Genomic DNA, 26453 nt, shown 5'->3' with positions numbered 1-26453 from the left:
ATTAGCCAGGCATGGTGGCGGGTGCCTGTAGTCCCAGCTACTGGGGAGGCTGAGGCAGGAGAATGGCGTGAACCCGGGAGGCGGAACTTGCAGTGAGCCGAGATCGCGCCACTGCACTTCAGCCTGGGCGACAGAGCAAGACTCCGTCTTAAAATTTAAAAAATTTTTAAAAATTGGCTTTATGATAAAATGCAGAATATGTAAAGATTTAATTTAAATTATGTCAGCTCTTAGGTAAATATTCACTTGCTATCTTCTTTATCTAGCTAGATAGAGGAATACTAATAGCTAACACATATTCTCCATTCCTACAGTCTTGTCTTTACTACTTTGAGTCATTGGTTCCCAACCACATGGGACTCAACATCCCCCTTTGATAATACATTTTTTAAAAATTCTCCCTTTTCCACCCTGAAATAAAACAATAGATATGTAAAAATATAAATATAACCTACCTGTATGTATAACCTCAGGTGGGAAAATCAATATAATGCCCTAACCATAATATAAAGGAAAGCATTTTTTAACAAAATACATATTTTAGCATGTAAATATTAGGGCACGACTACACTGTGAGACCTAATGTAGTCATGAGGTGCTTCCACCTATTTATGAAATAACCGCAAACATGTAAGCAGCAAATACTGACTGGCAAATGGGTATTATGTTGATAATTATAAAACCTCTAAAACCACCGGGCATGTTGGCTCACGCGTGTAATCCTAGCACTTTGGGAGGCTGAGGCAGCAGATCACTTGAGGGCAGGAGCTCAAGACCAGCCTGGGCAACATGGTGAGACCCCATCCCTACTAAAATGCAAAAGAAAAATTAGCCGGGCATGGTAGCTGTAATCCGAGCTACTCAGGAGGCTGAGGTAGGAGAATTACTTGAACCCAGGAGGCGGAGGTTGCAGTGAGCGGAGATTGTGCTACTGCGCTCCAACCTGGGCGACAGAGCGAAACTTTGTCTCCAAAAAAAAAAATTCCAGGCCGGGCGCAGTGGCCCACGCCTGTAATCCCAGCACTTTGGGAGGTCGAGGCAGGTGGATCACAAAGTCAGGAGATCGAGACCATCCCAGCTAACACTGTGAAACCCCATCTCTACTAAAAAAATGCAAAAACTTAGCCAGGCGTGGTGGTGGGCACCTGTAGTCCCAGCTACTCAGGAGGCTGAGGCAGGAGAATGGCATGAACCCAGGAGGCAGAGCTTGCAGTGAGCCGAGATCGCACCACTGCACTCCAGCCCGGGTGACAAAGTGAGACTCCGACTCAAAAAAAAAAAAAAGAAAACCTCCAAAACCATGAGCAGTGTTATCAGTGACCTGTGATTCCACAATCACAATGTAGAATCTTTCAAGTTATATAGTAGTTGCATTTCTGGAAATTTTAGTATTTATTAAAGCTGTATTAAAAAAAAAAAAGGTTCTAGGCCCAAGTAATTATAAATATTGAAATATTATAGGTATTTTCACCTGCAAGAATGTCTGGCTAGACATTGAAAAGTTGTACAGGATGAGGGAAAGTTTTTTATTATGTAGGACTCATCTCATTTGGCGCCCCTCCCATAATGCAGATATCAATATCCAGTAAACTTCTATGATAACCATAAAATTATCCGCACAGATTTCCAAATCATCCATAGTAGGGAAGTAAAGCACCCATTTAAAGTTCGTATTAAATGTTTCTGATTTTTGGCATGTAGCTTCAACTGCTTTAATTACCTTATTTCAGCAATTCTAAAGCTCACTCTTATTTTTCTCATTTTAACATCACTAAAATTGTCTTATAATTGATGTGACAGGAAAGTATTGTACTATTTAATTGGCATCATTTTCTGATGCATAAAATAATGGTGCATCTTAAGATATGATGTCTTAGATTTGATAAAATGCAATACGCTTATACTTAGGGCTTAAATTTTTTATTTCTGTAAGTGAAAATGGATACAAATAATGGATTGGAGAGACATTGTATAAAAACCAATACGTGAGGCTTCATGATTGAAAGGTGAAAGCAGCTGTGCAAGTGGAGGTTTTGTTTTGTTTTTGTTTTGTTTTCATGGTACACCTGAGAATGAGTGGTATGGAAATGAAATTCTCGTCGGGCGCGGTGGCTCACACCTATAGTCCCAACACTTTGGGAGGCTGAAGCGGGCAGATCACTTGAGGCCAGTAGTCAAGACCAGCCTGGCCAACATGGTGAAACCCCATCTCTACTGAAAATACAAAAAATTAGCCAGGCATGGTGGCACATGCCTGTAGACCCAGCTACTTGGGAGGCTGAGGTGGGAGAATCACTTGAACCTGGGAGGCAGAGGTTGCAGTGAGCTGACATTGAACCACTGCACTCCAACCTAGGCAACAGAGCAAGACCCTGTCTCAAAAAAAAAAAAGAAAGACAGAAAATGAAATTAACTCCTTTTTAGATGGCTTACATATGAAGGAACAGTTACACCCGGATGTTGTCAGTGTATAGGTGCATGGCCAAAAAAACTAAAGTGTGTTCAACAGGCTTTTCTCTGATCTGTGGGTACAGGTTCTGTGACTATCATTTATGAAAAGTGTGGATTAATTAAAGCACAGAGTGACTAAAGGCAAGGTTTTATGCAGAAAATGTTTTTCAGCCTCAGAATCCCAGGTGTAGAATATACTTCTGAGAAGCACAGCCTTGAGTGGACTCAGAACAACCTATCCCTACTATCAGAAACAACTCAAAACAGGATTTACTGGCTATAACCTTTATGAGAGATAATGGCTAAGAGACAAAATAATCACTTTCAGTTGTTTTTGGCCTTTTTTGAAGGGAGTCTAATTTGATGGTGGAAACATTAAGATTGAACACTCAAAAAGACTCTAGTCTGCTGAGGATGCCTACCATCCAAGTGTTGTCAGAGATAAGCAGTATCCTTGGGTAACACATCTTTCCATTTCTTACCACTTCTATAGTTCAGTGTGGAATAGGTCAGGACAGAGCACAGTAATCCCAAGCAGGCCTAATCCTGGGAAGAAATCCCTCATATCCACAGTGGCAGGTGGAGAATGGACTGTCAATACTAGTAGATGATAGTTTACTGACAGAGAAATCTTATCTCTGAATATCAGAATCTTAGAGGAAAGTTGTTGTCTTATTAACAATAATTTTTATTTTTATTTCTTTTTATTTCTTTTTATTTTATTTTATTTTATTTTATGAGACAGAGTCTCACTCTGTTGCCTCGGCTAGAGTGCAGTGGCGTGATCTCAGCTCCCTGCATCCTCTGCCTCCCCTGTTCAAGCAGTTCTCCTGCCTCAGCCTCCCAAATAGCTGGTATTACAAGCACCCGCCACTATGCCCAGCTTATTTTTTGTATTTTTAGTTGAGGTGGGGTTTCATCATGTTGGCCAGGTTGGTCTCAAACTCCTGACTTTGTGATTCTCCCGCCTCGGCCTCCCAAAGTGCTGTGATTACAGGCGTGAGCCACTGCGCCCAGCCAACAATAATTTTTAAAGTAGTGTTAAACTTTTAGAACAATTATTATAAAAAGTGGCAAGAAGTGAGTTCTCACATGCAAAATTATTTAATGAGATTGGGTAACTCACCTAGTTTAGTGACCTTTGTTCTTACGAGTAAAGTGTAGATTAATATCTTGTCTTATATATTTCAGACAGATGCCTTGGGGAAACAGTCTGTGAACAGAGGATTCACTAAGGACAAGGTAGGTTTCTAATTAAACAGAGGAAAAAAAGCTTGAAGTCATATGGTACACCTAGAACAAGAGGCTGCAAATTTGAACATAAGTACTGTGGTTCAATTATTTTGTGTAAGGTGATTTTCCATCTGTAAAAGTGAGAAATATTTCTATGAACTTTTGTGTCCTTGACCATGACCCCTAGCATAGCAGTTTAATTAAAAATAACAACCAAACTTTCTCCTCTTACCAGCTGCAAAGTGCTGCAGGACTCATTGGTAAGGGTGAAGCATTTGGGAAGTACATGGCAACCTAATAGAAACTCTTCAGGAACAGAACTATGAAAACCTGTCTAGGCTTGGGGGCTCAATTTCTCTGAGCATGTGGGTTTTCTTATACTTGGTTTCTACTTTTGGAAATCTGTTTCACTGTCTTGATGTGTTTGCCATAGGCTTAGAGATAAGAGTTAAGCTGTTTTGTTTTAATTATGTGTTAATTGGTTTTTATTTTCTCTTTGAAGACTCTCAGTTCAATCTTTAACATTGAGATGGTAAAAGAAAAGACTGCAGAAGAAATAAAACAGGTAATGAATGAAAATGGGCTGGCATGCTCTATGAAAATGTGAATTCTGTGAACCAAATCTGAGAGTACATCTTCTGACACCTCTTTCTAGCCATAGTGAAAGGTAATAATAAAAGGCAAAAGTGATGAATTACTTGAAGAACAATGTCATAAGAAAACTTGTCTTCTTTGTGACTCTTATATGTCTAATCAACTTGTATTTCTACTTTCTTTTTCCTTCCTATAATCCACATCTCCTGTAACCCTCATCAGTACTTTATACCTGGATCACTGCACTACCTTTCCAAATAGGTTTCCCTGCTCCTATTTTTTCCACTCCACCCATAATATGCTCATCAACTGAGTCCTCTGAAACTTCTTCTTTCATTATGGAGAAGTATAGTGTTGGTTTAAAAATACAGACTCTAGAACCAAGCTGCTGGTTTTAAGTCCTAGCTCTGCCACTTACTAGCTATAGGACTTGGACAAGTTAAACTTATCTGGGCCCTAGTTTCCCTATTTAAAGTGGGGCAAATAATAGTACTTACCTCTTGAGTTATATGGATAATTGAGTGAGTTAACATTTTTTATCACTTAGAACAGTCCCTGGCACAGAGTAAGTGCTATATTTATGTTTTTAAATAAATGGGAAAAAAATATATTAGGAACCTGGTCACAAATGTTCAATGACTTCCTGTATTCCTTTTCTTGGCATTCATAGCTCTCCATTATCACAGGACTTTCTGCAGGAAGCTTCCTGAACACTTTCCTTCAAAGCACTCATGAGCTATCCTGCCTGTTTGGTCATTTATATTTTTATACCTGTGATTCTTTTCTCTCTAACAAGCTATTTTTTTCCAGCATTCCTTATAGTTCCATGAATTATATATTAGGTAGATTGAAAGGATCAAAATAATAATAAAAGCAGCATACTCTCTCAGGTACAATGCCTAATGCTTCATATGCACTATTTCATTAAATTCTTTTAACCACCCCGTGAAGTGCGTGCCATTATTCCCAGTTTACAGTTGAGGAAACTGTGACTTAAAGAGATTATGTAACTTAGTCAGTGGTAGAGCTGAGACTCAAACCCATGTCTTTTTGACTCTGCATCATGTTCCCACAACTGGAAGTTGTGCTAGTTACCATGGGTTTCCTTTGGATGCTGTATCATTTATTTTAGCACACATTTAATGCATACCAATTAAATGTCAGACTTTGTGCCAGATACAGAGATAAATGAGAGAATCCTCATCCCCAAGGAGTTTTAGCCTCCACAAAATGGATCAGATCAGCACAGGGTTCTTTCTGTTAATAGAGGCATATGCAAAGTGTCAGGGAGAACTCAGGCTGTGCCTTTGGGAAGAAGTGCCAAAGGAACATGGACATTTTAGGGGAAAATTAAATAAAAGTAATCAGAATATGGGCTGGGCACAGTGGCTCACGCCTGTAATCCCAGCACTTTTGGAGGCCGAGGCGGGTGGATCATGAGGTCAGGAGATTGAGACCATCCTGGCTAACACGGTGAAACCCCGTCTCTACAGAAAATTAGCCGGGCATGGTGGCAGGCGCCTGTAGTCCCAGTTACTCAAGAGGCTGAGGCAGGAGAATGGCATGAACCGGGAGGCAGAGCTTGCAGTGAGCTGAGATCGCACCATTGCACTCCAGCCTGGGCGACAGAGTAAGACTCTGTTTCAAAAAATAAATAAATAAATAAATAATCAGAATATGCTGTCCTTAAAATGAGAAGACAGTGTTTTGACATGCAAAAAAAGAAAAGGTAAAGCAACCTTATGCCACATTGAAAGTAGTTTCCATAGGTCCTAGGAGTTAATAGTCCTTTTGTGCTCTGTGTTGATTAGATGGATAACACTTTGATTAATATCTTTAACTGGGGCCCCATATTTTAACAGAAATGTTGACAAAAGCAGACCAACTCTAAAGGAAGTTGACCCATTCTTCAACACTAGCTCACTGTGGTGTCACCTTGGTTATGATACCCTCCTCTACTTCTATGCCTTTGTTAGTGTTGTCATTCTCTGCTTCAAATGTGTCTCTTATCTCCTTCTCCTGCCCTACCTGTTATCTTCCCAGCATCCTTATTTCCCTACTAACTCCTTATCATTCTTCAGGATACAGTTCAAGTGTCCCTTCCTCTGGCACTTTTCCCTGCCCTGGGTTAAGTGCCTCTTTTATATTACATGTTTCTTATTATGTTGCAATCATTTGTCATTCAACCAACATTTTTGAGTACTTTTTGGATTGCAAGGCATTGGTGACAGCACAGCAGATACCTGCCTACAGGGGGCTTGCAAACTAGTGAGGGAAATAGATCCAGATGCAAATGATCTTATTATGAAGTAGCATATCCTAGACATCTTAAGAGAAGTATAAAATATGAAAGCAAGGGGGAGGAAATAAATAAAATAGAAAAGCAACTCATGGGAAAACTTCTGATTGTAATATCAAGGGAGACTACATGGAAGAAGAAGCATATAGGCTCAGCTTCAGAGGACAGGAAGAATTTGGGAGGTCAGAGGTAGGAAAGAAAGGCTTTCTAGTCAGAGCCAATAACATGTAAAAAGGCATGGGAAGGCAAAAAAAATGGTAGTAAAAAATAAGAACACGGAGCATCTATATGATGTTAATGGTAAATAAGAAAAAGACACAATATTGCATATATGCTACATCTATGTATACTATAAAAGAAAAATTCTTAAGACATACTGGAAAGAAATAAAATAACAGTGGTCTTTGTTAGGGTGGTAGGACTATGGGCATTTTTTCCTTTTCCCTATTTTCTAATTTTCAAATTTTATTATATAATTTTTTTATTCCCTACTTTTTGGTATTTGCATCATGAAGGTCAACTGTACCTTCCTTGTTCTTTAGTGCCAAGCAGAGTTAGGACTTCTGATTGGTTCGTACCATAGATCCAACAGACTTTATCTCTTCCACATGTAGAAGACTTTCTGGAAGCAGGATTTTAAGAGCTGCCTGTAACATGCCAATAATATCTAACATGGTTTTGCTGTGTCCCCACCCAAATCTCATCTTGAATTGTAGTTCCCATAATCCCCACATGTCGTGGGAGGGACTCAGTGGGAGGTAATTGAATCATAGGGGCAGTTACCTCCATGCTGTTCCCATGATAGTGAGTTCTCATGAGATCTGATGATTTTATAGAGGGCTTTTCCCCCTTTTGCTCCTTCTTCCTGTCACCATGTGAAGGACGCGTTTGCTTCTCCTTCTGCCATGATTGTAAGATTCTTGAGGCCTTCCCAGCCTTGTGGAACGTGAGTCAATTAAACCTCTTTCCATTATTAATTACCCAGTCTCTGGATTAAGAAAATGTGGCACATTTACACCATGGAATACTATGCAACCATAAAAAGGATGAGTTCATGTCCTTTGCAGGGACATGGATGAAGCTGGAAACCATTATTCTCAGCAAACTATCACAAGGACAGAAAACCAAACACCACATGCTCTCACTCATAAGTGGGAGTTTAACAATGAAAACACATGGACACAGAGTGGGGAACATCACACACTGGGGCCTGTCGGGGGGTGGGGGGGTTGGGGGAGGGATAGCACTGGGAGAAATACCTAAGGTAAATGACAAGTTGATGGGTTCAGCAAACCACCATGGCACATGTATACCTGTGTAACAAACCTGCACATTGTGCACATGTGCCCTAGAATTTAAAGTGTAATAATAAAAATGATAATAAATAAATAAATAAATAAATTGCCTAATCTCGGGTATATCTTTATTAGCAGTGTGAGAATGGACTAATACAATATCTGACAAAAGCTAACATTATTTGTCATGTTTATTCTGTGACAAGTGCTGAGCTAAGCACAGACCTACATTATTTCAGCTAGTCGTGACAATTCTGTGAGGTTATTATTGCTATTTTATTGATGTTATTTAGGGAGTTTTCAGTAATTTGCCCAAGGTAGTATAGCTAGTAAATGACTGGAGCTGAGATTCACATCCAGGTCTGCCTGACTCTGAACCCTGGGCCCCAGTCCTGACTCTCTGGGAAGGCTCACAGTTGGCTGGGGAAGTGTGGGTTTGGGGAGGAAATAAAAATGTGAAAAAAAAAGAAGTTGTCTATCACACACAACTTATTAAGAGGAATGATTTTTAAAGTCATAGAATCAGTTTCTCTGTCAGGAATTTGTTATTAAGAGTTACAGTTTAATCATCTGTAAGAGTGGGTTGTATTAAATCTTTTTTGTAATGTGCTAGTAATGAAAGCATTACATTGGGTTTTTCCTCTCTGTTATCAAATAACTTATTCCTCTGAACAATGAAAGCTGTCACCATTTCTTGGCACATGTTGAAAAGATTACCCACATGTCACAGACACCCCTCTCTTTTCTGTACAGATTTGGCAGCAATATTTTGCAGCAAAAGATACAGTCTACGCAGTTATTCCTGTAAGTAGTTTGAAGGGGGAAATGAAAGTGTTACAACATGAGAGTCACTTCTCTAACCTTAGCAGGCAGTTGCCTTTACTTTTCCTATGTTTATTGCCTCTTGAGAAGCTGCATTTTACAGCCCTGAGAGTTTTTATTATGCCCTGAGCACCAGAGATTGGAAGCTCCATATGGTATATTTATGGCTCTTGTTTTCCTTCTTTCTACTTTAGAAATGTCTCTGAGTCAAGTCTCTGACAAGGGAGCGTGCTATAAGTTCATGTTGGAGTAATTTCCAGATGTCTTTTTTTTCTTACTGATGTTTTCCAACCAAGCTGTTGGAATTGAAGACAGGGCCTGTAGCATAGCTTTTTTCCCTTCTTGCCTATAAGCAACCTATGCCTGAGCTGAGTTGGAGCCTCTTCCTAGTCTTTCTCTGGCGAATATTCCCCTTAGCAAGTGGCATTTTCTTGGTCTTTCTCTTCTTGAAATTATTCTTAGAGATGGTCACCATCTACTGCTTGACCATTAAGGTCTGTGACTGAGAAGGGATGCTGCTGGCTTTTCTGGTTTAATGTTTTGCTGGCCTCCACTGTAATAAAGCATTTGAAGTAATAGATTATCAGCTAGTTCTTTAATTGCTTTTCCCTGAAGGAGGGGTGGGGGCTTAGGTTAAGTTTCTATCAAGCACACAAATGTATACAGAGATTACATGAGTAAATGTAAGATTAAGGAGGAAAACCTATAGATGTAGGATAAAGCCAGGCCTTTTGGTAGTTATGATGGTATCACTATCTTTTTTTTTAATCTCTCATATATGTATACCCTTATCCTACATGAATTCAACAGCCAGAAGAGTCTTCTCTTTCGTGATGTTTTAGATCTCTGATACTGACTCATTGTTTGAACAGGCCTTTTCAGCTCTCCCTCAAACTGACTTGGTGACTTGATGTCTCTGATACTTGTTAAAGTTCCCTGGAGCATTTGGAGCATTGGTGCACCTAGTCTTTACACATAATTCTGACAATGAACAGCAAAACAGACATCTGGTTTTTCCTGTCTTTCTGTCATAAGAGTGATTTGAAAATAATGAAACTTAAAAGACTGTTTTAGTTGTATTATAATTCCAGAATTCAGTCTTGATGAATTTACATATGATTGTGGCCTTTTGTGTTTTTTTGTGTAGGTTAACTGTATTCTTTTCCAACCTGCAGGCAGAAAAGTTTGATTTGATCTGGAACCGGGCTCAGTCCTGTCCAACAGTAAGTTTCTGGTGATCATGTAAGGGTTACTTATCAGTGTTGCCAAACAAGTATTTTCCAACCTATCACATCATATTCCATACTGTTTCACATGTTTTAGTGCTCTGTTTACTTAATAAAGATGCTCACATGTTGATTGTACTAATAAGTTACATTTTCAGCCTTATGAAATCATGTGGGTTTGGCCCAGTAAGTCTCTGGCTTTTTAGCTCCCTACCACATCAGCCCTTTCTGATGTAGATCTGAATCTGTCAGTACAAGTACATTTTGGAAGACATCTGAGACCTTAATCTTTTCAACTTTTTTTTTTTTGCTTTTATTATTATTTTTAATTGACATAATTATACATAATTTATGGAGTACAGTATGGTATTTCAATACATGTGTGCAGTGTGTAATGATCAAATCAGAATAGTTAGCACATCTGTCACCTCAAACATTTATCATTTCATTGTATTGGTAACATTCAGAATCCATTCTTCTAGCTACTTGAAAATATACAATAAACTGTTGTTAATTATAGTACTCTATAGCACCATAGAACACTAGAACATATTTCTCCCATCTAGCTGTACTTTTGTATCCCTTAACCAACCTTTGGCTATTCCCTCCTCTAGTAACCACTGTTCTACTCTCTACTTCTATGAGATTAGTTTTTTTGTTTTTTGTTTTAGCTTCCAGCATACGAATGAGAACATGTGGTATTTGTCTTTCTGTGCCTGGCTTATTTCACTTAACATAATGTTCTTCAAGCTCGTCCATGTTGTCACAAATGACAGAATTTGTTTTTTTTGTGTATGGCTAAATAGTATCCCATTGTGTATAGACACCACATTTTCTTTATCCTTTCATTTATTGATAGACAGTTAGGTTGATTCCATATTTGGCTATTGTGAATAGTGCTGTAGTAAACATGGGAGTGCAGATATCTCTTCAACATACTGATTTCCTTTCCTTTGGATATATATCCAGTAGTGGGAATGATGGATCATGTGGTAATTCTCTTTTTAGTTTTTTTGAGGAATCTTTATAATGTTTTCCATAATGGCTATACTAATTTACGTTCCACCAACAGTATATAAAAGTTCCTTTTTCTCCGCATCTTCACCAGCTTTTTTTTTTTTTTTTCACTTAGAGATAAGATCTTACCGTGTTGCCCAGAATGGCCTTCAACTCCTGGCCTCAAATGACCCTCCCAGCTCAGACTCCCAAAGTGCTGGGATTACAGGTTGTCTCTTTTTTTCATAATAGCTGTTCAAACTAGGCTGAGATGCCAGTTTTATTGGCAGTTTTCTTCACCGTTTTGGCTATGCTATCCTGGTAATATGTGCCTAAAAGGAATTAAGAGGTTGTAGCTGAAATACTGAGCTGTCAGAAGGCCTAAGGGAAAAGGAGTAGGTGGGATGGACCAGCTAACTTGGTATCAGTAATGATTTCTCGGGTTTTCAAAACATTTTTGGAAACATTGCTGAAAACAGAGATACCTAAGTAAGTGGAAATGATATATACCATATTCATGGATTGGATGGCTCAGCTTGTTAAATTTTGTTTTGTTTTGTTTTTTGAGACAAGATGTTACATTGTTGCCCAGGCTGGAGTGCAGTGGTGTGATCATAGCTTACTGCAGCCTCAATCTCTTGGGCTCAAGCAATACCCCCACCTCAGCCTTCTAAGTTGCTGGGATTACAAACATGCACCCCCATGCTCAGCTAATTTTTTTTTATGTTTAGTAGAGACAAGATCTCACTTATGTTGCCAAGGCTGGTCTCAAATTCCTCAGCTCAAGCAGTCCTCCTGCCTCAGCCTCCCAAAGTGCTGGGATTACAGGTGTGAGCCACTGTGCCTAGCCTTTGGTATTGTTAAGGTGTCACTTCTCTCCTAATTGGTCTCTAGATGAAATACAATACTATTCAAAACCCCACTAGGCATTTAAGAAATTGATGAGCTGGTTTTAAATTTTTACTTGGATATTTAAAGGACCTGAGATAGCTAAAACAATTTTGAAAAAGAACAAAGCTTGAGGACTTACATTTCCTGATTTCAAGACTTATTACAAAGATACAGTAATTAAAACAGTATGATATTGGCACAAAGATAGACATGTAGATCAATGGAACAGAGTAGAGTCCTGAAATAGACAAACGTATGTGGTTAGTTGTTTTTCAATAAAGGTGTCAATAAATTAGAGAAAGGATAATCTTTTCAACAAATGCTGCTAAAACAATTGAAGATCATGCACACGCACAAAAAGAACCTCTACTTTTACCTCACAGTATATACAAAAATTAAAGTAGATCATAGAAGTAAATGTAACTGTTTTTTTGGCGCTTCCTTTGTCACCCAGGGTGCAATGTGGTATGATCTCAGCTCACTGCAACCTCCACCTCCCAGGTTCAAGTTATTCTCCTGCCTCAGCCTCCCAAGTAGCTGGGATTAGCCACCATTCTGGGCTAATTTTTCTATTTTTAGTAGAGACGATTTTTTTTTTTTTGAGTCAGAGTCTTCTTCTGTTGCCCAGGCTATAGTGCAGTGGCATGATCCCTGCTCACTGCAGTCTCTGCCTCCCAGGTTCAAGCAATTCTTGAGCCTCAGCCTCCTGAGTAGCTGAAGTTACATGAGCCCACCACCACACCCAGCTAATTTTTATATTTTTAGTAGGGACAGGGTTTCACCATGTTGGCCAGGCTGGTCTCAAAACTCGTGACCTCAATTGATCTGCCTGCCTCAGCCTCCCAAAATGCTAAAATTACAGGCATGAGTCACCGCACCTGGCCCATAAAATGTAAGTTGTAAAGGAAAGTAAAAAGAAGAAATCTAAATTACCTTGGGTTTGACAAAGATGTCATAAGTACATTACAAAAAGCACAAACTATAAAAGAAAAAAATCACCTTGGGCAATATAGTGAAACCTTGTCTCTACAAAAAAAAATTTTCAAGCACCTGTCATCCCAGCTGCTCAAGAGGCTGAGGTGGAAGGATCACTTGAGCCCTGGAGGTGGAGGTTATAGTGAGCCCAGACTGGACGACAGAGCAAGGCCATGTCTCAAAACAATAAAAATAGGCCAGGTGTTGTGGCTCACCCTTGTAACCCCAGCACTTTGGGAGGCTAAGTTGGGTGCATCACTTGAGGTCAGGAGTTCAAGACCAGCCTGACCAATATGGTGAAACCCCATCTCTACTAAAAATACAAAAATTAGCTAGGCGTGGTGGTGTGTGCCTGTAATCTCAGCTACTCCAGAAGCTGAGGCATGAGAATCGCTTGAACCTGGGAGGTAGAGACTGCAGTGAGCCAAGATCACACCAGTGCACTCCAGGCTGGGTGACAGAGTGAGACTTGGTCTCAAAAAAATAGTAATAAATAAATTAGATTTCATCAAAATTAAAGCATTCTATTTGCATACCCAAATAGCTTCTACATTCATAGCAACATTAGTCACAATAGCCAAAAGGCATAAGCAGCACAAGTTATATCAGAAACTCTTATAACTCAATAATAAGAGGACAGACAAATGGACAAAAGATTTGAACATTTTATCAAAGAATGGCAGATAAGCACCTGAAAATATACTTGATAGCATTAGTCATAATGGGAATCCAAATTACAACCACAGTGAGATACCATTAGAATGACTAAAATTTCAAAAACTGATCATAGCAAGTGTTGGTAAGAATGTGGCACACCTGGAACTCTCCTATACTGCTGGTCATATTGCAAAATGGTACAACCACTTTAGAAAATAGTTTGGTGGTTTCTTTAAAAATTAAGCATATACCTGCCATACTAACTAGCCATTCCATTTCTAGATATTTTCCCGAGAACTCAAAGAATATGTCCATAGAATGACTTGTGCACAAATGTTCAAGCAGCTTTATTTGTAACAACCAATGCTAGAAACAATTCAAATGTCTGTCACTAGTGCACAGGAATTGTGGAAAGAGAGAATGTGTGCATGTGTATGTGTGTGTGTATACATAATGGAATAATATTCAGCAGTAAAAAGGAATGAACTATTGATACATTCAACAACATGGTGTTTTGCAAAGGGGCCATATGTGCAAAACGACCCCCAAATGCTGAAGGAGCTGAGAAATCAAAGAAGGAGGCAGACAAATCCAATTTGTGGGTACAGGTTGATTTACTGGGGGAACTTACAGACAGAAGTGTGGTATTGAGTGGCTGCAAGACAGGTAGATCTCCACACCACAACCAGATAGACCCAATATATCTTATATCTTGGGGAAAGTATACATGCTCTGGAAGGAATGTGTAGGTGGATACAGTCATCACCGCCTATTATTTCTGCAACAGCATCAAGGATTGTTTTGGAAGAAACTTACAGTGAATAGATGGTTCTACATAAAGAGTAATACATCAACTAGACATTTGGGAGGCATTCCTGGACTTGGGGTTAATCAGAAGTCACATGTTGGACTAGCATTTAAAATAAAGTCACTCTTGTTCCCACACATGGATAGATCATGAAACAATCATGCTTAGTGAAAGTAACCAAACCAAAAAAGTACTTATTCTGTGGTTCCATTTTTACAAAATTCTACAAATGCACACTAACCCATAGTGGCAGAAAGCAAATCAGTGGTTGCTTAGGGACAGTGAGGGATAGGGAAGTATGAACTACAAAGGGCAAAGAAAACTTGGAAGTAATAACTATGTTCATTATGTTGATTTTGATTATGGTTTCACAATACACATATGTCAAACTCATCAAATGTATACTTTAAATATGTGCAATTTGTTGTATTTCAAGTGTACCTCAATAAAGGTCTAAAAAAGTATTTTCCCTAGCAAGGGATCATCTGTCAGGTAGGCACTAAGTTTATCTCATGTAATAATAAAAATTGGAGCCTGAGTGGTTGGCAATAAGAAGATAATTTGTGACTAATGTGTATTGGGCTGCTTTCTACTTTTGTTTTGTTCTGGCACCATTCTTTTCTCTGCTACTCATCCCCAATTCTAAACATCTTGAGCGTAAAACTTATTTTTTGGTGTTTAGTCTGGAGCCATGCTCCAATATCAACCTCATCTAATAGAATGTGAAGTAATTACAGCAATTGGAACAAGAGCTAATTCAGCAGCATTAGAAAGTTTGGAAATTGAAACACCCATCAAGAGAAGGATAAATAGTGATAAATTTCTACAGTAGAATTCCATACAACAGTGAGATATTTATGAATTAAGAGTTATAGATATCAGCATGGATAAATCTCAGAAGCATAATGTGAAGTAAAAAAGTTACAAAAGGATACATACACTTTGATAAGATTTAAGTTTTTAAACATATAAACTACTACTTTAAAAAAAAAATTTCTAAAGACAGGGTCTCACTATGTTGCCGAGGCTGGTCTCAAACTCCTGGGTTCAAGCGGTCCTCCTGCCTCAGCCTCCCAAGTAGCTGGGACAACAGGCGCATGCCACCACACCTGGCAATCTTTTTATTTTTTTGTAGAGTCGGGGTCTCACTATATTGCCCAGTTTGGCCTCAAACTCCTGAGCTCAAGTGATCCTCCCACCTTGGCCTTCAAAAGTGCCAGAATTACAGGTGTGAGCCACCATGCCCAGCCTGTAAACTACTACTTCTTACTTACAGTTATATACATATACATTTAAAGTTAAAATATGAAAAAGAAGGATAGACACCAAATGCAGGATGGATGTTAACTCAGATGGGATTGGAAGGGAATGCAGAGGGAACTTCAATTGTATTTCTGATGCTTTCTTAGGTGGATTGATAAGTACATGAGTGTTTATTGCCTCATACGAATTTCTTAATTTTAAAAAAATGTTTTAGGCTGGGAGCAAGTGGCTCACGCCTATAATCCCATCACTTTGAGAGGCTGAGGGAGGCGGATTGCTTGAGCCCAGGAGTTCAAGACCAGCTTAGGCAACATGGCAAAACCCCATCTCTACCCCAAAAAAAAAAAAAAAAAATGTAGTCGAGCTTAGTGGTGCACACCTGTAGTTCCAGCTACTTGGGAGACTGAGTGGAAAGATCACCTGAGCCCAGCAGGTCAAGACTGCAATGAGCTATGATCATGCCTGCACTGCAGCCTGGACAACAGAGCCAAGAACCTGTCTCAAAAAAATTAAACAATGTTTTAAAAACCAAATATGGAGGAAATGGAATGAATGTTATAGGTGGTTGGATATAGAGCAAATGATTTCATTTATTCATCCGTCTCCTTGTATATCTGTTTTTCAGTTTCTGTGTGCTCTGCCAAGAAGGGAAGGTTATGAGTTCTTTGTAGGACAATGGACAGGTACTGAACTCCACTTCACTGCACTTATAAATATTCAGGTAGGTGGCTTGTGCCCTTCCTCTAGAGGAAAGAGGACTATCCCTTGGTGGGACTGGAAACCCTTGCTGAGGCTCAAGGACACAGAATATCTACTTACTCCCAGCATTTATTATTGTGGCACACTTGAATTGTCATACTTTTTGTGTTGGACTAGTTTTCTAGGCCCTCCTCAATACCTAGAAATTGGAAAAGACTCCAAAACACCTTCTCTGACTACTTCTGGTTCTCTTTTGTCTCTTCCCCAGACCTCTAGTTGCACATACTGCATGTGCCTCATTTAACAAACATGCCTGAGTTATGATGGTTATATTTTTAACCCAAGCTAGAAGCCCCTTGAGGAAAGCTCCAAGTCTTAAATGTGTTTTATTAACTAAGTCAACACCTTCCAACATGCCAGGTGAATAGTTTCTGTTTAATAAATGTTATTTTGTTTGCTGTCTTCTTTTTTTCTTTATTTCCAACAAAACAATATTAACTTTAATTAGATTTAAATGTTAGATTCAAAACATTTAAAACTTTTAAAATAAAAGTCAATATTTTAAATCATAACTAGGATTGGCATTCTATATTTTGAGACCAAATGTGACAAAAAACAAGCATGAGTTATATTTGCTTTGAAGTTGGGGTAAAGAATGCAAAATAGAATGAAGGAGCAGCTTTTTACTTTGCTATTTTGTAATACATCTAACAACCTTTTATTGAGCACATACTTTAATAACCGACATTTGATGTACTTACTATGTGCCACATGTTTTCCATACATTATGTCCTTTAATCCTCACAAATACGCCATGAGATACTTACCGTTATTATTTCTAATTACGTAGAAGAACGTGGCCTCAGAGAAGTTAGTTCACACTGTCTAATAAGTGATAGAGCCAGGTTTGAGCCCAGGTTATCTGACTCCAAACTCTCTGAACTTAATCATTATGGGACTGTGTTGGGAACTGTGCTAAGACTTGGAGATCTATGAGACAAGGTTCCTGCCTTCATGGAGCTAATATTTAGGTATAGGAGAAAGAGCCAGAAACATAATTACAATAAAAGTGATTAATATAATATTAGGATGATGACCAAAATGATCAGTGTAACATTACAAGTATATTCAAGAAAAATGAGATGCTGAACTATTACAAGTACCCTAGTGATAGTTAGATATTTATAATTAAAAAGACTAACTGAAATTTTAGAGATAAAGTCCAGGAATCTTCTTTTGAATGTAATTGTTTCCTCCTGTGCTATACAGGGGCTTTAGCTTTGAACCCATCCTCTCTACCTAGTCTAGACTTGAGATTTAATAACCACTACTGCCCTGATCATTCTTCATAAAATTATGGTGTTTCCATCCTTCTCCCCTTCACCCCCCAACCCAGATTATATTTTAGAACTGCACATCACAAATCTGGCTCATGTGCAAACTCTCCAGCTACTGCTACAGCTTAAAAGAGCTGAGTCTTCAGAGCCAGCCAAGGGGAGTAGATTTCAGCTGTGAAATGCACTAGTCCATAAAAGTGGCAATTACACAAGCACATCGCTTTCTTTAGAACTTGATTTGGTAGCTGCTTGTGCCATTTTGTTTTTAAATGTATGGTCACAATGACAGATTCACTGCCTACTGTAAACATTTTCTGGGAAAAAAGCCAAACCTTTTCCAGTTGAAGACACAAATAACACTGTGCAAACTGTCAGTTTCACCGTGCCTTTGCAGGCTGACCTTACCGCCACATACCAGTCCTCCAACTCACTAGCCACCCAAGGGGCTGTTAAGAGCCAGAATTTCCTCTAGACTGTCTATTGCTTTGAAATTGCAGTTTGTTGTGATGGTACTTTATTGTGCCTTGATAAGTGTTCCGCCTTGCAGACCCGAGGGGAAGCTGCAGCCAGCCAGCTGATTTTATATCACTATCCTGAACTTAAGGAAAAAAAGGGCATAGTGCTGATGACTGCAGAAATGGATTCCACATTTCTGGTAAGAATTAATTTGTAAAACTCTTTGGATTTACCTCGTGGCACTGAATGTATTACTATTCTGCCAAAGCTCATGAGAGAGAATTTCAGAGAGCTACATATACATTTTTTCTTACTTATTTTAAAGTTGACAGTAAAGTTGTCTTGCTGAAGATCTTCCAATCTGAAGTTAGTACAGATCCTCAATCATTTATTCACAATTCTGAAACCCATGGGCTCTGAGAACAAAATGTTTTTGTTCTCATTTGATCACAAAACTTGAACTCATTTGGTAACTGAATCTTTAAACTGATGTGAAACTACTTATATAACTAATCCCATTTGGTGTGGTGTATTATGCATTTTACTAGGGAAATATTAATGTGTTTGGGGAGTCACATAATACACAGTTATACAGTATCTATACCTATTATCTTTCTAAAATTCAATAATTCTGAATCTAAGACACATCAGGCCCTAAAGGTTTCAGATAAGGGATTGTAGACAAGTAAATTACAGCTTCTTAATTATAGGGAAGAGTTGTATGGAAGCCTAGGATAGCTCTCAATATTTTATCTTCTTTCATACTGTTCATTTGTATAACATTCATCATTTATAGTGTTTTTCTTTCCTCCTTTTCCCATTCCTAGATGAGAATCACTGAGATAGAGCATTGACCATATGCTCATAGCTAATGATGCCCACTGTGTTCTCTCTGCACATCCAGGTGCCAGGAGCAGTGTTGTGATTACTGTACATTGTTTATCTAGTCCTTGCTCATTTCAGCCACATTTATCTGGCAGAGGTTAAGTTCAGAATGTCCCCAAACAGTGGACACTTCCCCCTAACAGTCTTCATTACAGTACCTACTTATTTTTTCTCTTTCTTTTACCAACTGCATAGGGAGAAAGAAGTGATATCACTCAGCTGATATCTCACAGTAGCAGTGACCCACAAACCTAGGACACAATGAGGCTTCTACTTCCCTGTTATTCTTGAAGCTATTCAGTTCCATCTCTCCCATTCTTCCTTCCATGTTAACCCTTCCATTCATCACATTCAACTGAAAGTTAGCCACAATTCTGTCTGAGAATATGGAATTGCCATTAACTGAGATAGGCAAGATTGCAGGAGGAATAGGCTTGACAGGAAAATCAGGAGCTCACTTTTGGATGTGTTAAATCTAAGATGCCTATTAGTATCCCAGTAGTAGACAATTATATATATGAGCCTGGACTTCATGGGAGAGGTCCAGGCTGGAGATGTAAATATGAGAGTTGTCAGCATACAGATTGTACTTAAAACCATGGGACTGAATGAAATCAACCAAGGAAGTAAGTAAAAATAGAGAAGAGAAGAGATCTAAGAACTGAGAGAAGGGTCTCCATCCCTGGAGAGATGAAGAAGCATCAGCAAAGATTAAGAAGGAATGGCCATGAGGCAGAAGGAAAATTAAGATGGTAGAATGCCCTGGAAGCTAAAAGTGAATGTTTCAAGGAATAGGGACTGCTCAACTCACAAAATCTCCCTTGTTTATTAGGGCAAATGAGATGAGGACTGAGAATTTACTGATTTCACAAACATGGAAGTCACTGGGGGCCTTATAAGAGCAGTTTCATAAAAGTGTGATTGGAGTAGATTTAAGAGAGGATGGAAAGACAAACTGAAGAATCAGCATAGAAACTCTTTCAAGGGGTATTTCTATAAAGGGAAGGAGAGAATGGGGTATTAGCTGGAGGTGGAGAAGTGCACCCAAGAGTATCTTTTGTTTCAAATATGAGAAAGATAACATATTTGTATGCTGATGGGAAAGGTCCAGTTGAGGCTGGGCACAGTGGCTCACGCTTATAATCCCAGCATTTTGAGAGGCCAAGGTGGGATGATCACTTGAGCTCAGGAGTTTGAGACCAGTCTGGCCAACATGATGAAGCCCTGTGTCTACAAAAAATACAAAAATGAGCCAGGCATGGTGGCATGCACTTGTAATCTCAGCTGCTTGGAAGGCTGAAGTAGTAGGATCCCTTACGCCCCAGCAGCAAAGATTGCAGTGAGCCGAGATTGCACCATTGCACTCCAGCCTGAGCGACAGACCCAGACCCTGTCTCTAAAAAAAAAAAAAGACAGATCCAATAGAGAGGGAAATGTTGATGATACAGGGGAAAGCAGGGAGAAGTGATATTTTTGAGTGTGCAAGTCTGGTAATGAGGGGTTGATCTTTACCAGGAATAAGATAGCAGGAGAGAAGCCAAAGTGTAAGGACACTGATACAGTTAGATGGATAGAGGTAGTGGTATAAGTTTCCTGCAGATTGCTTAGTGAAAAGAAAGAAAAGTTATCAGCTGAAAGCAAGGTTGGAAAAATTTTGGACATTTGAGTCAAAAAAAGGAAGTACAAAATTGTTGTCTAGGACAAGCGTCAGCAAACTATACAGCCTATGGGCCAAATCCAGCCCACTGCTTGTTGTTATAACGCCCACGAGTTAAGAGTGTTTTCTGCCTCTTTAAATGATTAGGGGGAAAACCTTTTTTTTTTTTTTTTGACCAGGCTGGAGTGCAGTGGCACAATCTCGGCTCACTGCAACCTCCACCTCCCAGGCTCAAGCAGTTTTCCTGCCTCAGCCTCCTGAGTAGCTGAGATTACATGCGTGTGCCACCACGCCCGCCTAATTTTTGTATTTTTAGTAGAGACAGGGTTTCACCATGTTAGCCAAGCTGGTCTCGATCTCCTGACCTCAGGTAATCCACCCACCTCAGCCTTCAAAAGTGCTGGGATTACAGGCATGAGCCACCACGCCAGACCAAAATCTCTTTATTCTTAAAGAAATACAGAAATTGTTTAATAATAAAAGCTATTATTAAAGAAAAATAGTATTTCAAGTTTTATTAGAACACAGCCATGTTCATTTATTTACATAAATGGTCTGAAGGAAGTTAAAGGTGAATGCAAAGAAATGATTATTGACCATGGAATGGAAGCTGGATAATGAGGATAGTGAAAATATAAGGGAGGTTAGAGACAGTAAGAATTATGAGTCCTAATGGGTTGTGGCAGTTGGAAGTGAGCTGGAAAGATAGGAAATAATTTGACCATGCGAGTGAGTGACAATATAGAGATTGTACTATATTTTCTGGTCTTCGGCAGAGCACAGCATCTAATCATATTAAAAGTGGATCCTAGAGGTCAGAGGAGGCCCATTCTGCTGTTTGCCATTTTTACCACCTCACTCTGGTGGTCTCAAACTGCTGCACAGTTATCATCATTGTTAAAATTTGCTTCCTGGCCTTTTAACATTTGACAACATATAAGACAATACATATTTGCCTTGTATAAATCAACTTGACTGTGACGTTCCAATGTAGTATAGAACTAGACATGTTAGAACTTGTTGTACATGACTTAGAGAAGAGAAACTTGGAAGTATAACATGAATATATGATCCCCTGTATACTCACACATGAACTGTGCACTTTAGGCATAGTATTTCCAACTGTGGTAAAGCATTAACGTCAAATGAATCGAAATACATGGAGACTAGAGATTTCTTCCAAACTAACTAACTTTAATGCTAAAAACTAATGGAATATTTAAAAACCTAGCTTTATTTGGCTCCACTTCTATGTCAATGGATGATTTCATTGAAATGCTGTAAGTGCTAGGATAGACATGCAGAAGGTTCTAGGGATAGAGAGTGGGGCGGTATCCCTGGGCCAAAGGGAGTAATATTTCCTGGGGATGACACCGGACTGAACCTGCAAACAGCAGGAGTTTAGCCTGATAAAGAAGGGGAGAAATGTTTCAGACAGAGGGAATAGCATAAGTAAACACTAAGAGACATAAAATGACTTGGAGTATTGTAAAGAGTTTGGTATCACTTGTGTGTGTATGTATGTGTGTGTATATAAGGTTTGGTGGTTTGTGTTTAGAGATTTGGCTTTACCCTGAGGGCATGAAAAGAGTCATTAAAGGGTTTGAACAGAGAAGAACCCATAAAGAGTTGGATTTTAAGACCTAGCCTATTAATTATTAACCTTAATTATTTGCTTCCTAAACATTCTGTAGTTTCAAGTCTAATCAGTATGATAATTTAGAAGTCAGTTGCAATAGTCTGCACAAGAAGTGGTGAAAACTTGAACTACAGCAGTGGTAGTAGAGATGGAGGAAAGAGAATGACCCCAGGAATATGTAGGGAATAAAATAGGCAGGACTTGGTGCATTGATTGTAGATATGAAAATTGAAAGGGAGGAATCAAGTTTGTTAAAATACCTCTTTATTGAGCAGCACAGGGAGTTAGTATATTTATCTTATTGGGTCTTGGAAAAGGAGGAGACTGTTGCTTCATGTTGAGAGCCAAGAGAATAAAAGGCAGGGGGAGAATAAGGGCTGGTGGGGGTTGCCTTTCTATAACCCTCCATGAGAGATAGACATCTCTCCGTGTGTCTTACCTTCCTACTCACTGTACTAGTGGTCTTCAAACTTCTTTTTTTTTCGTGATGGAGTCTCGCTGTTTCATCCAGGCTGGAGTGCAGTGGCTAGATCTCAGCTCACTGCAAGCTCCGCCTCCTGGGTTCATGCTGCCTTAGCCTCCCGAGTAGCTGGGACTACATGCGCCCACCACCACGCCCGGCTAATTTTGTTTTTGTATTTTTCATAGAGACAGGGTTTCACCACGTTAGCCAAGATGGTCTCAATCTCCTGACCTCGTGATCCGCCTGCCTCGGCCTCCCAAAGTGCTGGGATTATAGGCGTGAGCCACCACGCTCAGCCCAAACTTCTTTTTAAAGTAGTAGGAAGACCCCTTTATCCAAACAAAATCTTACTATGTAAAACCCCAGGATATGACAGCTACAACAGAGGTGAAGGGACCTGAGGCACCTCCACAGAGCCCCGAGGACTCTACAGAATAGTTTGAACACCAGTGTTCTAGGTGAACACAGCTGAACTTACTCCTGCCTTCACTACCCCAAGCTTCAGATAAAAGTTGATGTCAGAGGCCCTGTAGCCCAGGGACTGAGAGAGTGGTGGTATCCTCAGATTATAGCAGTGCACTTGCTTTAGAAATGATTTGCTCTTGAGGCATGTGTGAATTTAAGAAAGGTAAAATAGATGAAGTAGTTATTGGCCTTAATCAATCTTAATTATCTTGCCCTACCAGAAACAGCAGGATGAATTGGGGGGAATACCAACCAGGGAGTCTAGAGGTCTAGTCCTGGCTGTGACCTTGGCTGGCCACTTGACCTTGAGCCATCCCTGAACTTCATCCGCCTTGGTTTCCTAGCCTATTAAATGAGAACTGGGTGATCTCTGAGGTCCCTTCTAGCTCTAAAATTCTATTAATTTGAAGTAGCCAGCTTTTTGGGAAAAGGTTTTTGATTGAAGATGCAGTCTCAGAGATTAGTGCCTGCTCATGAGAAATGTCCTGAAAGTCCCACAGAGGGAACAGAGGTGGAGCACAGCCTGTTATTTATAAACCCGTCTTCATCATTCTCTAGCTAGACATAGCATACTTTTGGCAGTAAGCTTTTAATGGGAATTTTCCATGACCTTTTGAGGTTTAATTTTGGCCATATGAGCATGGTGATAATGGACAAGTACCTCTGACCAACTAGAACTGCAGAATGTATAGCAAAAGTAAGAGATGTCTGAGGTGACTCATTTGCAAAGTTTGAGAGTGTAGCCTATGTTCTAACCCCCATCTCTATCATTTTTTAATTTTTATTTTTATTTAATTTTTTTTAGAGATAGAGTCTTGCTCTGTTACCCAGGCTAGAGTGTACTGGCATGACCATAGCTCAGTGCAGCCTCAAACTCCTGGGCTCAAGCGATCCTCCTGCCTCAGCCTCCTGAGTAGCCAGGACTATAGGCTCGTGCCACCACATCTGGCTAATTTCTCTGCCTCTGTCACGTAGAGTGGCCTGCTCACCATTTCTTTGCTACTGAGCTTTAAAGAAGGTGGCCCCTTCTCTTCCCTGGGCCGTTGCTGATGTATTAATTATAAATGGCTGCATAACAGATTACTACAAAACCTAGTGGCTTAAAACAAGAAACATTTATTACCTCACAGTTTCTATAGTAGCAGCTTAGCTGAGTGGTTCTGGCTGAGAGTCTCACAAGGTTGCTGTCAAGTTGTTATCTAGGGGTACAGTCATCTGAAGGCTGATTGGGCTTGAGCATCCACATCCAGCCCCACTCATATGGCTCTTGGCAGAGGCCTCATGTTTTCATCATGTTTCTCCATAGGGCTGCCTGAGTGTCCTTACTACATGGCAACTGACTTTTTCCAGAGCAAGAAAATTAGCAAGAGAGAAGTTACAACCTTTATGGCTTGATAGCAGAAGTCATTGTCCATCATTTTTCATTTTTTCAAAGTCCTTTTTTTTTAAGAGAGAGGGACTCACTACATTACCCAGACAGGCTCAAGCAATCTTCCAACTCAGCCTCCTAAGTAGCTTGGACTACAGGCTCACACCAATGCCCCCAACCATTTTGTCATAGTCTACTTGTTAGAAGGAAATCATTGAGTATAGCCCTCACTCAAGGAAAGGGAAGTTAGGCTCCATCAAAGGGAGGAGTATCATAAAATTTGTGGGCAAATTTTAAAACTATCACAGCTGGCTCTGGGAGTACTTTTCTGACCAAGGTACTATCATAACAGGTTTTATTCAAGTGTATATCTGGTTAGTCAAGAACTCAGTTCTCACTCACGAACTGGTTCTTAGAGCTAGGTAACTATTGCTCTCTTATTTCCCCCTTGAGATAATTAACAGTTATTAAGGAACTGGATGAAGAGAAATAATGTGAACATGCACATTAGTTTATTCGGTAAACATTCACCAAATGTCACTCTGCAGAGATATAAAACAAACCAGTCTATGTCTTTGAGGAGTTTGTACTAGGGAAAATAGACAAAAAAAGAAAAGGAAAAATACAATACAGTGTGATAAATACTATGATAGTGGTAAGCACAGGATGATTTGGTACACAGAGAAGGGGCACCTAACCAAGACTAGGGATGTCAAGAAGTTAGGGAAACTTTCTGGAAGTGGTGACTCCTGGGCGAGGGCCCCCACCCACCACACAACTCAGACAAGAGCTTTGTGACCCTGTGCAAGAAAGGACCTCATTATTCTTTTTACCTTACAGAATGTTGCTGAGGCACAGTGCATCGCCAACCAAGTTCAGCTCTTCTATGCTACTGATCGGAAAGAGACCTACGGGTTAGTGGAGACCTTTAACCTCAGACCAAATGAGTTCAAATATATGTCTGTCATCGCTGAATTGGAGCAAAGCGGGCTTGGAGCAGAACTGAAATGTTCCCAGAACCAAAATAAGACTTAGAACTGTACAGGTTGGCCCTTCACCTAGTAGACTCAGCCCTCGATAGTCTAGAGCCCACCCCCTCCTCAGGAACTCAAGAGCTCAGCATTTATAATGAGCAATTGGTAATGAGTTGCCCTGTGTGCTTATCACAAGCAGTCATGGAGATGAGCCCTATTAATTGATGTTCAGGAACGAAGGTACCTAAACATTCTGATAATTATCTCAGCATACTTGAGGTTTCCTTTTTTAAGTGTTCGAGGTTATAACAAGAGACAGACAAGGACCTACAAGACAGTTGACTTGATTTTGCACAGTGTAACAGCGCAGTTGCATTCTGGCCACTTTGACCTCATAGCTCCCAAATGATGAGTTTGTCATTTTTATGAACTCATGACAGGATAATAAGCTTGAAGACCTGCTGTAGTTAGATTTCAATGCTTCCCATGCACCGGTCATCTGGACAAAAGCATAAGCCAAACATCCTGTTTCAACTGTAGAATAACCAGATATTCCCATCAGGATAAAGACTTCATCTAGATGATGCCCCCCAGAGATGCCTTTAGTGTAGCTGACTTGGGGTATCAGCAAATTTGAGGTATAGTTAGATAAACGGTACAGGGTCTGCATACTATTAAACCATAGTTTGTGGCACCCGCTTCTCTAACTCCACCTGTTAGAAGCTATGTGTTTGAAGGAATAAATCAGTGCAGTGTAAATAAAATGCTTTTGTAAGGAGAAGATTAATCCAGGTTTGCATGATTTTTTTAAAAACAACTCTAAACATGATACAAAAAAGTGGGTGAAAGTAAATGTTCCCAGAATGGATGTGGGGAAAATATAGCAATAATTTTTTTTTAAAGTTTGGCTTACAATGTTTGTTATACAAAATAATGAAATCTAAGTTATGTACTGTCCATAGTATCAGGGCTATGGGCTGATTTTATCAAAACTCATCT

General features: G+C 39.6%; 1 protein-coding gene across 2 annotated transcripts in view; it reads left to right on the top strand.

The window, feature by feature from the left end:
* ATPAF1 (ATP synthase mitochondrial F1 complex assembly factor 1) overlaps positions 1–26241 on the top strand; it is a 34602-nt gene extending 8361 nt beyond the window's left edge. For both annotated transcript variants that reach the window (XM_011946943.1, XM_011946951.1), the window contains 7 exons: positions 3643–3693; positions 4187–4249; positions 8626–8676; positions 9870–9917; positions 16136–16231; positions 18094–18201; positions 25321–26241. In XM_011946943.1, coding sequence (XP_011802333.1) covers positions 3643–3693; positions 4187–4249; positions 8626–8676; positions 9870–9917; positions 16136–16231; positions 18094–18201; positions 25321–25515 — 612 coding nt within the window. In that variant the 3' untranslated portion in view covers positions 25516–26241. The remainder of the gene's footprint in view (positions 1–3642; positions 3694–4186; positions 4250–8625; positions 8677–9869; positions 9918–16135; positions 16232–18093; positions 18202–25320) is intronic.
* The last annotated feature ends 212 nt before the right edge of the window (positions 26242–26453 follow it).

The sequence above is a fragment of the Colobus angolensis genome, unplaced genomic scaffold, assembly GCF_000951035.1.
Source record: "Colobus angolensis palliatus isolate OR3802 unplaced genomic scaffold, Cang.pa_1.0 Scaffold106, whole genome shotgun sequence".
Taxonomy (NCBI): domain Eukaryota; kingdom Metazoa; phylum Chordata; class Mammalia; order Primates; family Cercopithecidae; genus Colobus; species Colobus angolensis.
This window is presented reverse-complemented; position numbering and strand designations above follow the sequence as displayed.